The sequence below is a fragment of the Vidua macroura genome, chromosome 4 (genome assembly GCF_024509145.1).
Source record: "Vidua macroura isolate BioBank_ID:100142 chromosome 4, ASM2450914v1, whole genome shotgun sequence".
Classification (NCBI taxonomy): Eukaryota; Metazoa; Chordata; class Aves; order Passeriformes; family Viduidae; genus Vidua; species Vidua macroura.
The window spans coordinates 68,074,142-68,087,389 of NC_071574.1; the positions used below are offsets into that span (position 1 = coordinate 68,074,142).

At 44.6% G+C, this 13,248-nt stretch overlaps 1 protein-coding gene across 2 annotated transcripts in view; it reads right to left on the bottom strand.

Moving 5' to 3' along the window:
- REEP1 (receptor accessory protein 1) overlaps positions 1-13,248 on the bottom strand; it is a 65,651-nt gene that overhangs the window by 19,052 nt on the left and 33,351 nt on the right. Inside the window, exons 5-6 of one of the 2 annotated variants that reach the window (XM_053975046.1) lie at positions 12,606-12,731; positions 5,679-5,729 (exon numbers count right to left, since the gene is read on the bottom strand). In XM_053975046.1, coding sequence (XP_053831021.1) covers positions 5,679-5,729; positions 12,606-12,731 — 177 coding nt within the window. The remainder of the gene's footprint in view (positions 1-5,678; positions 5,730-12,605; positions 12,732-13,248) is intronic. The other variant, XM_053975045.1, reaches the window with a different exon arrangement.

Consider the following 13,248-nt stretch of genomic DNA (forward strand, 5'->3'; position numbering starts at 1 on the left):
ATGACCAAAGGATCATTCCCTCTCTTGGCTCTTCCTTTTGGAGTGGTTCTATGGAAACATCTCTGATTCTTCATGATCTGAGCACAGAGCAGCCTTGGCCATGTGTAAAGGAGCAGGATGTTGCTTTATCTTTCTAGTAGGTACTTTTCTTCACTAGGAATGAGTCAAACAGATGCTTGGCTTCAGAATCACAATTAAATGGCCTGCATCAAAATAACTCCCTTTTAAAGTTAACCATCTATGATGATATTCACCCAGCCACTCTCAGCAATACACATTTCCAGAGCACATAAAATTTGAAATTTTAAACTAATAAAAAGATATGGTTAAATTCCAAGGAATATAACAATGCTTTTTTTCATGCAGCTTAATGAAGAAATGAACTAATGGAATATTTTTCTTTCTTTTTAGACTAGTTTTCAATCTCACAACAAAGATATTCCTTGATGGAAAGAATTTAACTGTAAAGGATGAGTTGGTTAAGTGACACTTTCCATTAAAACTGCATCCCATCAAAAGGTTGACTGTAAGTATTCTGTAACCCTCATACTACACCACAGCCATAAAGTAGGAACACCAGCAAATTCAATACATACAGAATCATAGAATTTTTGAGCTACATTAAATGACATTCAGACTTTAAGCTATATCAAATGACATTCAGAATGTAAATTGCATAACTGATTACATAAATTATATTTATATTTTAACATTTTATTGAGGGGGGAGGATCTGAAAGATACTTCATAGCACATAGTCTTGAAAAAATACTGAAGTAAACACATAGAGCCTGATTCTAAGATTCTTTTTGCAACTGTAAATTAGGAAAAATTCAATGGATGCTTTCACTGAGATGAAATCAGAAAGAAAGCAAACAAACAGTAAATATTGTCCTGTTTAACAAAAAGATAAGGTAACCTGTAGCAATTCACCCACCACTTCCATCTAGACTTGTGTTTGTCCAAGCAGCACAGCCTGACCGCTGCCACAGGACTTAGGCTGGGTTGGACCAGAACACATCACTGCTCCCTTCTGGGCTGCAGGTTTGAGTATCCTGACCCAGGGTGCAGGGCAAGGCCAGTGGAGAGCTCACTCTGGTGCTGGTCTGGCAGAGAGAAAGGACTAATCCTGAACACCTACAATCAAAGGCAAGACTGGACACATTCCTTGCTAAAGCTGTTGGGCAGCACTGTCTGTCCCCTATGCACTGGCACTGATCCATTGGGAAGGCAAAGCAATAATTTACCTACTGATTTATCAACCCCACTTCAGAAATTCTGCATGCACAGGAAAGGAAAATCAGTGCCTCTACCTCATACAAATTCCCCAGCACCTTACATTTAGGATGTGTAAGTAGAGAGGGCATCAGGTGCTGATAACGACAGTCACTGTGACAGTCTGCACTTTTTAGATTCAAGAAAAGTGACAGACCAGTAATCTCCAACTTTTCAGCTTGAAGCTTTCTGTACAAGAAAAACGAGATCAAACTTTCTTCTCAACTCCACATTTATCTTTCCTACAGACTGTTACAGAGAAGCAGCAGACTTACTTTGCTCTTTCCCACTAGCCTATTCTACTTTTGAAAGCATTTTTAATTTTAAATAAGCTTCTTTGCTTATATACCAAGACATCTTATGTTGCTGATTTTATATGCATGGCAGTGGAGTCCTTAGAACTTATATTTTGCTAAACTCTCACCTCTGCCCTCACATTCTCCAGCCTGGCACAAGAGTTGATGCCTGAATCTTGGCTACTCCTGCCAGTGGCTGAGCCACTCTCGGGGTATGTTCTCACTCCAAGAGGCATCTCCAGTTAATCCTCTTGGGCCAGTGTAAGCCACAGTTACTCTGCAAATGTTACTGGGCTGGTAACTGCAGTTGCCTTGCATGGCTGGTCAGCTGGGTGAGATCTCAGCTGCCCAGAGCTCAGTGCAGCTCTGGATGGGTTTTGGAGCCTGCACTGAATTCCTGCACAGACACCCTATTCTCAGTGACTGATTCAAAGCCAAGATATCCTACCCTGCAGCCTGATTACAGCAGGCAGATCTCCAGTGAGAGCAAGATGACTATTAAATAATATTTTGCTATTGCAGAATGACTGGCCAGCAAAGCCAGAGGGTTAGCAACTGATGAACTGTAACTTGAGTGCTGTATTCCTCCCTCACACCCAGCTCAAGTGTCAGCAGGGCTCTGGCTTTTCACCTCCCCCCAGCTGCTCTGCTCAGCCAGCTAACCCAAATTCCATTTCATTCCAGCCAGCAATTTATGTACATGCACATGAGTCAGGTCAGAGACAAGATTCATGTGTCAGACCAACCTGGCAGGGAGGATGAAACCAACACATAGAAAATGAAGAAGATGTGTTAATATTCTTGCAGTGCACCCTGTGATACAGCAGCATAGAATGATCAAAGGCCCCAGGAGAGCTTTGAAACAGGGACCTGATATGTGCCTGTCATCTATGGGTCTGTTACAACAGAGCCTTGAGCACAGACTGAAGCAGCTGAACTAAACAACTTTGACTTTTTCCATGAAAAAAAAAGAACTAAAATTGCCTTTTCATAATTTTTGCCTTAATCTAACCTGAGTTCCTAACAGCAAAAATAAAGATGGTTTATAAAACAGGTAATAGCAAAATATTATTGTTACTGTTCCTACTATTCTATGAAACAATTTTTCTGAATATCAGAAATGGCAAGAGCAGCAAAGGCCTGGGTTGAGTGAAGGCACTGAATACCTGTGAAAACCTGAAGAGTTCAATTTCTTTTCTTTCTAGTTTCTGCACCTTTGGCCTTTGTAGAGATAGACTTGATTTATTTGCTCCTAGAATACAATGTAACACTCACAGTTCCTTCCGAGTTACCACAATTTTACTTGGCCCCAAATAGAAATGTGACAGAAATTACCACAGAATGGGGATGGTTTCAGATTAAAATGGAAAATATTGTTTACCAGCTTTTATTTCTCTGCCACATAAGCAGCTGGTATATATGAAATCACAAACATTTGAAAAGCCAGCATGGTGAGGGTTTGCAGAGCTGTGTTTTAGAAATAAAGACTTTATCCAGATGTAATGTTTATTATTTCACAAAAAAGACTTATCTTTTATTAGCAAAAGAAAATAACAACTTAATAGCTTTATTTCTCAACAGAATAAATTCAGCACAGCACATGTTTTGGGCTTTGTTTTGTTAAAACAATCATGTGGAAGATGAAGAGCAGCTGTTTGGGGGATTTTTGTTTACTGTGGTGGCCATGATGATGCAGATGCTCTTCCAACTGCTATAGACATGAGAGATATCCCAGGAATTTCAGCACAGAGGGAGGATCCAGCTCCTGAAGCCTATGCCTACGCTGCAGCCAGAGGCATGTTTGCAGCACATCCCCACAGATCTGGGCTAGTTTTACCCTAGGGAGTGTGACAGCAGTAACATCATGACAGCAGCTGTGGTAACACCATTTCACTGTGTCAGCAGAGAAACAGCTCAATGTTGTTACAAAGCCTTCTGAAAATTGTGACTGGGAGGGCTGTGGGACTAAGGATGACACCACCTCTCTCTCCTCCTCATTGAACACCAACAATTAGCAGGATGATTGTGCTGGCAGTCTGGGACCTGTGTTTTCAGGACTTTAGAGGACACAAGCATGAAAGGGTGCTGGAAAACTGAGCCTTAACTGCCCTGGGCACAAGACTCCCTGCTTGGACTCAACTTATCCAGCTTCTCTTAAGACATGGACCATCCCTGTGGGCATGGCACTTCTGATTTTACAGTGAGTTTGCTAGACAGTGAGGTTTTGGGGAACACAGGTGGGAACAGGTGTCTCTCTGTTCCCTGATCACCACAGTCCATCTGTCCCCAAATCCCTCTCATCCTGCCCATAGGTGAAGGTACAGCACAAACTGAAAGTGGAGCTCTTCAGGCTTTCTTTGCCTCTTCTACCCCCCGGATCTATCAACCTCACAAGTTCTCTTTTTACAGAGAAAAGCCAGGGCTCAGTGCTACTGAATAGGATAAAAGACAAATACTAAAAAGGACATGGTAATATCACTGCACAGTCACTGCTATCACTTGGTATCAACCTTATTTTGATGCATGACTGCACCAACAGTTTGAGGGCATTGGCCACCAAGACAAGCTGCAGAAGCTCATTTGTGATTCTAAGTGAAATTAAAGCTCCCATCCACATGGCATAGTAATTAATCTAAAGCTAATTTAAGTATATCTGCCTCATTTGGGCAAAATGACAGTAATATAGACATTCCTTCCTCACCCACATCTAGCACATTCTCTCCTTTTTGCTTTAAAGACTATGACAAAACAGTATGAAAACACTGAGCTTCCAGAGACAGCAACCTGCACGCTGCCTTCCTCTTCATGTTGCAGACATCACCATCATCATCTCCAAAAACAAACATCAACCTCTCTGGGTCCAGAGCACAACCACTGATGGAACCAGTATTTGCCTGGATGGATCAGAAATACTTTCAAAAAACTGACATCAGCATTGTGACAAGCACTGTAAAAGGCACTCCATCAGAAAGAGCTGGAACTGTCTTAATTTCTTTTACCACTTTATAGTCAGTCTCTGCATTCCCATTTGAACCAAAACTTTTTAGAGGAAAATGCATTTAGGAGTCTGGGGAAAACTGGGCTTATATTCAATTGAATTATTCATTATAAATACTTCATGTATGTAGGTAGCTAAAGATAAAGTACGTAAAATTAAGCACAAAATTTAAAAGTCTGCAATTTATATAACAGCCCCATTGAATATGAACTAAATATAAACAAACAGCAGTGTCTAGATTTTATCATTCTTTCAGTCTGACAATATGAAAGAATTCTGCAAACATTATTTAGGCTTCAAAATATCTTTAATACCTACAAATTCCATTTTGCAGCTGTGGAAACTATGACACAGCATGACAAATCAGGAACCCAAAACTGCCAAGTCACAAAAGAGAAGCTTTTAATACAATCAGTGTTAATGCAGGATGGCCCCTCCTGGCCTTTTGCCTCTTAGGATCAGCAGTTAATGGACAAGCAAGGGAACACTAAGTCACACTCAGCACACTTCCAGCACAATCCTGAATCTGTTAATGTTCTCCTCTCTTTTTGCTGTAACTGTGGTTAGCAGCTCATCCCCACAGATGTCTGCATGCACGTTGCAGCCTCCATCCTGCCAGTGTCCATGACAAGGTGCAGGGCATGTTCCCAGGATGCCAGCTGTGGCTATGGTGTGAGCAGGACTGCCCCAAACACACCTGCCAGAGATCCTTCAAAAGCTCCACTGCAACCCCAACCATCCTCACAGGGATCACAGCAGAGGGAGAGAGGCTCCCTTCATCCATTAGTGAGAACACAGCAGCAAACACAGCAGCTTGGCCCAGCAATCAGCCCAGTTAAATGAGTGTTCCATGTAAAAGCTCCCTGCCTGGAGCTGGAATCTCTTCAACTGCCAGCAGAGGACTTGGAAGGCAATTTGCTGATGAGATCAAGGACAGGCTTTTAAAGCTCAGCACGCAGGATCTACCCACTGGAAGCAGAGCAGACAGCATTTGGCCTCAGACCAATCTCAGCTGAAAACAGTCCAAACTAGTCTAACAACTAGTCTAACAACTAGTCTAACAGGGAGCAGACATTAGTTAGGGGTTAGTAAAAGCACTCAGCAGATTACCTGCCCTTTTTTCTGGTCCCAATACAAGTGTAAATGGAGTAGCTGAGAGACCTAGCAAAGGGAAAAAAGAGAGCCATTGTGGCAACACACATAAAAGCTTTGAGAATAAGGTCTATTTGAAGCATAAGTAACCGAGGTGAGACATGAGCATGACACTGGGCACCATGTGCAGGGACTCACGTACACATAAAAAGCAGGGACACCCACCTGTGGACACCTCTGAAAACAGGTCCTCCCTTGTCAGCTTCCCCAGAGAGATGGAGAAACCACTCCATAACCCCAGCTGACAAGGTGTCACCTAACATGTGTTTTTAAAAGAGTAAAGCAAATTATAAACACAATGGGCTGCTACTCCACTCCTTGCACTTGATTGATGCTTCCCACTGGAGAAATCCTCAGTGTCAGGCCTAATAACTAGTTTAGGCACAGGATTATGTGAGGAACACGTGGCAGTCATTTTAGTCCTGGTGACTGACAGTTCTCCTGAGCAGTAGGGTGACAGTGGGGAATTGCTCACAGCAGTGGGCAGGAGTTTGCACACAGAAGCTTCCTCATGTCTGGCTGCAGGCAGGCCCTGAGCAGAACCATCAGCTTTATGGTCTGAGCACAGGCATGAGTGAAGGAGTAAATTGCTTCTGCCACCATATGAACACAAATATCCTACAAGCAATATCCTTATTTATGGCCAGGGCCTGCGTGCCATGCCTAGTCTGGAAGAGCTACCTATTTAGAAATGTCAGACAGTAATAAAGACTCAAAGGGAAACCAGCTGACATTAATGTTGATGGTGGAAACGTATTTTCATCCACCCTTTTTGTTTGTGCAGTTAATTTCCTCTCCGGGGAACTCTTTGTTATTGTTTCTCCCACACTAGTCTCTCTGTATAAATTTATTTTTTGGTTCTGCTGTCCTGTGCATTCAGTGAGTGTTGCTTACTTGTTGGAGACACCAACCAAACAGCCAACATGAAAGAGAAACTGGAAAGAGTTACCTGGATTGTAACTCAAACAGCATTGGGATTCTATAGATTTGTGAAAAACAGATTCTTAAAGACTTCTGAATAAAAGATGCACCACACATGACAAGAGCACTTCACAAAGTACTGTAATCAGTGGCATACTACCATATATTTTAAGAAAGCCATTTGTTGTTCCTCTTTATTGGTGTAAAATAGCTCCAAGATCTTTGATTTTGGATCCCAAATGGAGATCCTTTAAAAGAAACTACTTTCAAAAGCAACAAGCTCAGCCCCTCTGAGATAACAGTAGAGTATTCCCAAAGGCTTCTCAAACTGTGAACTCTAAATCACTCCTGACCTCTGCAGCTCTAGGCCATGTTACTGATGAGGGCACATGATGTGGCCATCACAGATGTGGTGCTAAGCAGATTGGTCAGAACTGTGCTCCCATATGTTTGCTCAGCAAAGGAGCACTCTCCCTCTGAGCACTGGGATCTAATCATTACAAAGAGGCTTTCTCAAGCATCTTAAGGGAAAGGATCCTCCCCACCCCTGCCTTCACTCTCCCAATTCAAGTAGAAGTGCAGTTCTCCACTGTTATGTCACAAAAGGCAGCATGTCTCTCCCACACAAGTATTTTTCTCCTGGTTTCCCCAGTAAATAGGTCTAAAATCGCATGGTAAATTAGGGATCTAAATATTGATTTTCGGGCAATTGCACTGGCTACAGCAGCTGGATACTAAAAATGACTTAAAAGATGCTGTTTGTCTAAAGAGGATAAAGCCTAAATCATCACCAGCATTTCCATCCCAGTGTCCTGGTTTAAAAAACAGCAAATGCACTGAAAAACTTCCTGATAAATTTCTTGGGCTAAAGGGCCTTAAGGTAATGAAGCTATAACCCTCCAGGGGAAGGTGAGCCCAAAGGTGGAAATAGAAATGAATAGAACAGAAATGCCAGCCCAGACAGGTGGTTTGGGAGCTGCTGAGGCTGCACTTCTGGGCATTAGTTAAGCAGGTGGATGCACACCCTGAACCCTCCTGCCTGCCTGTGTGCCTGCTCCTTTGAGCGATATGCGCAGCGACCGCTGGCTCCCCGCGAGCCACATTCCCCACGCTTGAGAGGTTCCTGGGCTGTTTCTCAGACTTATTAGGCACAAATGGGCTTTTCACTGACACCAGTCATGTGTGCCTGCTCCCTCCACCTCATTTATCTTCTCCTGCCAAGGCTCTGCACCCACTGCCAGCACCACGCTGTGCCCCACTCCCCTGCGCTAAAGCGGGCACGCAATGGGCCACAGCACCAGCTGCTCTGCCACCTCACCTACAGAAGGGCAGGAGAAAGGCAGGGGAAGGTACACTAGCAGAAACCTCTGGAGTACACTGATCTGTTGGCATGGGATGTTTTCTCCAAATCTCATTTGAAAAGCAGAGTTCAGGCTGCAACTTGGGGATGGTTAAGTGGTTGGGAACAGGATTTGTCTTCAGGTGGGGAAAGATGTGGGTCTGTTAGGCAGAATTGGTTGGTTCAGGGTGGGGAATAAGGATACAGCCAAACAGGATCTGGGAAACCCAAGGGCTTGAATGAGAGAGTGAGAGAGCTGGAGGAGAGTGTAAAACTGGTGATGTGTGGGTTGTAGAAAGACAGGAGGCAATGGCAGGGCTGGGCAGGCTTCTGGGAAAGCAAGCAGGGATAGAGGAGCTGGGGACTGGGGACATGGCAAAGCAGCAGGTGGTAGCAGGCTCAGGGTGACAGGTGGAGGATAAGTGCTGGGAGTGTGCTGACAGCAAGGGACTACATACAAGGGTGCTGGAGAAGGCTGGTGCTGCTTCCAAGCCACTGGAACTTCTCCTTGCTGCAACCATTTGTGTCCCAGCTGCTTACACTGAAACCTGACTGGTGGCAGTGAAAAGCCCACTTATGCCCAGGATCCATCTGATGGATGCACTGCCTGGCCAAGGCCTTGCAGCAGCCCCGTGACTGGGGCTGTAACAGCCCTGCTGCTGCTGCTCCCTTCTGCTGTGACCCAAATGCAAGCTTGTTTTCTCTCCACCAAGGTGAGCTGGAAAGGTGGTGGTGGTCAGGGCTCTTCAGGAATGGAAATGGCTGAATTAGCTGGAACTAATTGAAAACACACAAAGAACAGCAGGATTTACTGCCTGCTCATTTAATCCTACCACTTAGGACTGACCCACTTGAAGTTACCACATGTGACAGAATCACCAAGTGATGAGGACAGGATTAGAGCCCCAAATGAGATTATGCTCCTTGGTGGGGGATGTGAGCTGCTAGGGGCAGGTAAAGATCTGTGTTGAGCACCTAGCAGGAGTAATAAACCAGGTATCCAACATTCTGTTTGCCTAGTGAGCATCAAAAATAGACTCTCCAGAGAGAGAGAAAACACCCAAGTGAGCCAGCTGGGCAGACCCAGGGTGCTTGGGACACTGACAGCTCCTCAGCCTGTAAAATGAACTGGCACAGGTTTGTGCCAGCATTAGCACAACTGTGGCTTCAAAACAAAACAGAGCAGGGGCAGGGAGAAAGAGGAGGGGGAAGGACAAGCCTGCAGTTGGTTAACTGAAACCATAGGGTATTTAAGATAAAAAAGGGAAAGGGACAGGGGATTAGAGGTAAGGAAGGTGTGGCTGTGCACAGCTTGCAGCATCTTAGCCTGCAGTAAATACATAAGCAGCAGCCTGTCACACACTAATGGTAATCAGAGAGGCAGATGCATTGTGCTGCACGAATAAAAAGATGATGGATAAACAGGATGGATTAAAAAATATGATGGACGAAAAGAATGGATAAAAAAAAATATGATGGATGAAAAGAATTAAAAGATGGGCCTTGCCCAAAGATCTTATCATGAAAGACAAAAGACCATGATGGATCACAGCTCAGACAGAAAGGAGAGGACAGGGCTAGGCACAGGGTGAGACATGTTCTGCAGGTATAGGAGCCATTAGATTTCAGCTAATTTACTGAAAACAGATCTGTACAGAGTCCCTTTTCAGCCCAGCAGCTCACTGTGTATTGCCACTACGTGAAGTTGACTTGCAACGCCTGAAGGTCCATTTCTGCATACAAAAGCATCTTTTCCTCACCCAATAATCCAAGTGAAGCAGTAAATAATCCTCACATTCACTTGCTGGTAAAAGCCATGTTTTCCATGGAAGCTGCAGGAGCACAGTGCTACTGAATAAATCATCATCTCTACAGGTTCCAATTGTAACACAATCCTTTAAAGGCTGAAACCAAATGAAGAGCTCACTTTCCCATCTACACTCAACACTTATCACAGCCTAGCTAGATTCCCTTCAATCTTGGCATTGGAAAAGCCATGATAAGCCTTAGAAATAGTATTTTCTTTCCTCCTTCCCTGGAAACTTCCCCCCTAAGGACAGCACTGCAGTCTGGTCTGGCATCTGTCTGCTCAAAGTGTTTTCCAGATAATTAGTCATTTAAACTTCTCTCACGCAGGATAATCTGGCTCAGTTATACCTTCTCAAGTGAGCAAGGAAGGGTGTTGACATGCAGTTGACAGCAGCTGAAAACCAGGGCAACAGAAACAGTTCCCACCCCTGTTGTACCACTCCTCTCTGGTAAACAACTCCCTCCTCAGCAGCAGGGACAGCAACGTGGAGACACATCCACACCCACCCAATCACATCCTGAGAACCCGAGGAAGCCCAGCTCAGCACTCCTGCACTGCAGCACTCCAGGCTGTAATTCACACCAGGCAGCTCTCCCTGCCAGGACAGTGGCACATTCCGTCTCAGAAGGGCAAGGAACAGAAGTTGCTTTAACCATTCCTGGATATTACACTGGGAACAGATTGGTGTGTACTTCCATGGACAGCACAGCTAATTTCTCTGCTTCCCAAGACCAGGAAGGGATGATCTTGCTTTCCTTTCCTCTGGCCATGCTCCTCACAATGCAGTTCAATCCCTTTCCTTATGCTGGCTCAGCCACTAGAGATAAGTTTGTGGGCTCAAAAGAACATACCCCTTTCTTTTTCTTTCAGGATTAACTTTGTGATAGATTAGAGATAACCTGAGGAGGTCCAAAATGCTGGTGCACACTGGGAACTGGAGCACTACCCCATTTTGCAGAAGCAGAGCTGTCAGATTGGCTCACACAATCTGTTGGATCTGCACCCTTAGGCACACACAAACAAGCAACTTTCTGGAGGCCACAAGCCAAAGTAGTGAAGGAAGCCAGGGGTCCTATTTTTTCCTCATACATTCAGAGTAATTTTAATGTCAAGGCTGAAGGAAATGCTTGAACAGTCCTTGCTTTGTTGTAAAAATCAAACAATCAATCTATTCAATAACAACCTCTCAATCTTATTAACAAATAATTTTCCCCTCCCCAAAGTAGTGTGCAAGTAAGACTCTTCTGGCCCATTTACAGGTTGCAATATCTTAACAATTTTCTCTCAAGTTGTGCTGGCAGATGTGCAATGCAATAATACCACACGAGTCACAGAGTTGTTTTCTTCCACCACTGAATGGGGAGTTTCATCAACTATGAAAAACAACAGCTTCCTTGTACCATGGAGACTCTTCCCTCTTTTCCCCATTGCCACTGGAGCCACATTTTAAGGCAGAGAGAGTTTTAAGAAAAACAGCAGAAAAGTGGAACAGTGGGAAGGAAAACTGTGGTGCTGACTGTTCATTCCAGTTGAACAGCTGATGCAGACACTGTTGCAGTCCTGATGGAGGAACAGGTTGGCACTGTGGGTTTGGGTTACTGTTGAGCTTCTCATATTCAGGGGCTACCTAGACAGGAGCCAGAATTCCTTTGGGATTCACACATAGTTTCTCACTGTGTCCTAAAAACAGCTCTAGCACAGACAGTCTGCAGCACCTTGTAGGATCAGAGCAAAGGCAGTGCTGCAAAACTGGCATTCCTAGAGCCTATTTATGTCCCCAGTGTGACTTCTTCAGGCTTAAATGGCAGCAGCAAAAGTGTTAAGTGTCCTGGAGGCATCACAAAAATGTTATTTCATTGGGCATACGATACATACACAGCACTGCCCTAGCTCCATGTTTATCCCAGGTTTCAGTCCAAATTTGGTTTATCTCACAGTCCCTGGGTTAGAAGAGTCTCCCTACTGAAGAACAACAGCTCAGGAGAAGACAGGCCTGACAATATAGTCTGCACAATGCTAGGCAGGGAAAAAGAAGACAATTTTTGGGTTTAGCATATCCATGTGATCCCATGAGCATGGCACACCCTTTGGGCTCTCCCCTTCTGTAATACCTTGCTTTCAACAGGCTTTATAAGCTTTATGGTATTTGGCCTCCCAAGGACACATTATGCATTTTTGCAGGAAGTAAGGCCAAGACATACTAAAGTGATGTGCCTTAGGTCATAGGAAAAGCATTTGGCAGAGGAAAATAACTTCCTTCAAATCCCATTCTCATGTTGCTCCTTGTACCTCCTTGCCCATATGTTTCTAACTATCCTTCTGCAACAGGCGTGGTAGCCAAGTGTCACCCCCAAAACACACAGTGCACATCGACTCTAAGCCATGATAGCCCATGGCCAGAGGGCAGGACCCCAAAATGCAGGTATCAAGTCCTTGCAGCTTCTATGCAAGAAAAGGAACAGAAAATAGCTATTTTCTGTGTTTGGCTCTAAGCCAGGAAGAGAATATAGGATACACCCCTTCAGATGAGACCCCTCGTCCAATATCTACTCATCCTCCAAAAGCAACTAATGGCACTTCCCATTCACTCTCACATAACATCTCAGCAGAGAATTACACACCAGTTATTTATGTGTATGCCTTGAAGAAGAACTTTTAGCCTTCGTGAACTTCATCTTCTTTCCTGTCACTACACAAAATTATAGGTCACTATAGAAAATAATGACAGAATCCCTACCCCCACCATCTCCCCCCCTCCACGCTGTGGCTGCTGCTGGCAGTGGATGCAGAGATGTTAAGGAGTCACCATCCTGACCTGCACCTTTACCTTCGAAGCTGCCATGACGGCTGCCGTGGCTGCAACGTTTAGCCCCCGCTTCCCGAAGTGCACAAGGGCATCGTAGCTCCGGTCTTTTGCCTGGATGAGGCAGTCATCGATCTCCTGTCAGAGCAGAACACCAAAGCAACAATTAAAAAAGCACAAGAAGGACAAGTTCAAGCTTAAGCTCCCAGCCTCAAATTCTTGGCAGAGTCAGGTCATACTTTATGGGGGTAGATGTCCCCCATGTCCTCCACTGTGGCTGGAAAGAAGTTCACAGCCAACATTTGCAAAGAGGAAAAGTTTGCTGGGGGGCAGTAACTCCCATTGCAGGATTGGGGAACTCTTTATTCTACAAATGGAAGATTGGGACCCAAAGTTGGGGTCCTGGAAGCAAGAGAAATCTGCCTGAGCAACATGGACTGATAGCCATTTGCAAACCATGCACTCCAAAGACAAATGGGATTGCCTCATAGTTAAAAATACTCATATGATGACACTGGGCAGCTGAAGCTGCACTGCCCTGTGTTCAGGACAGGTGGCCTCAGAAATATCTCTGCACATCACAGCAGAGCCCAGCTTCAGTGCCCATGGAATTGGTAGGCACAGAGCTTCTGGACTTTGATGCTGCTCAATATAC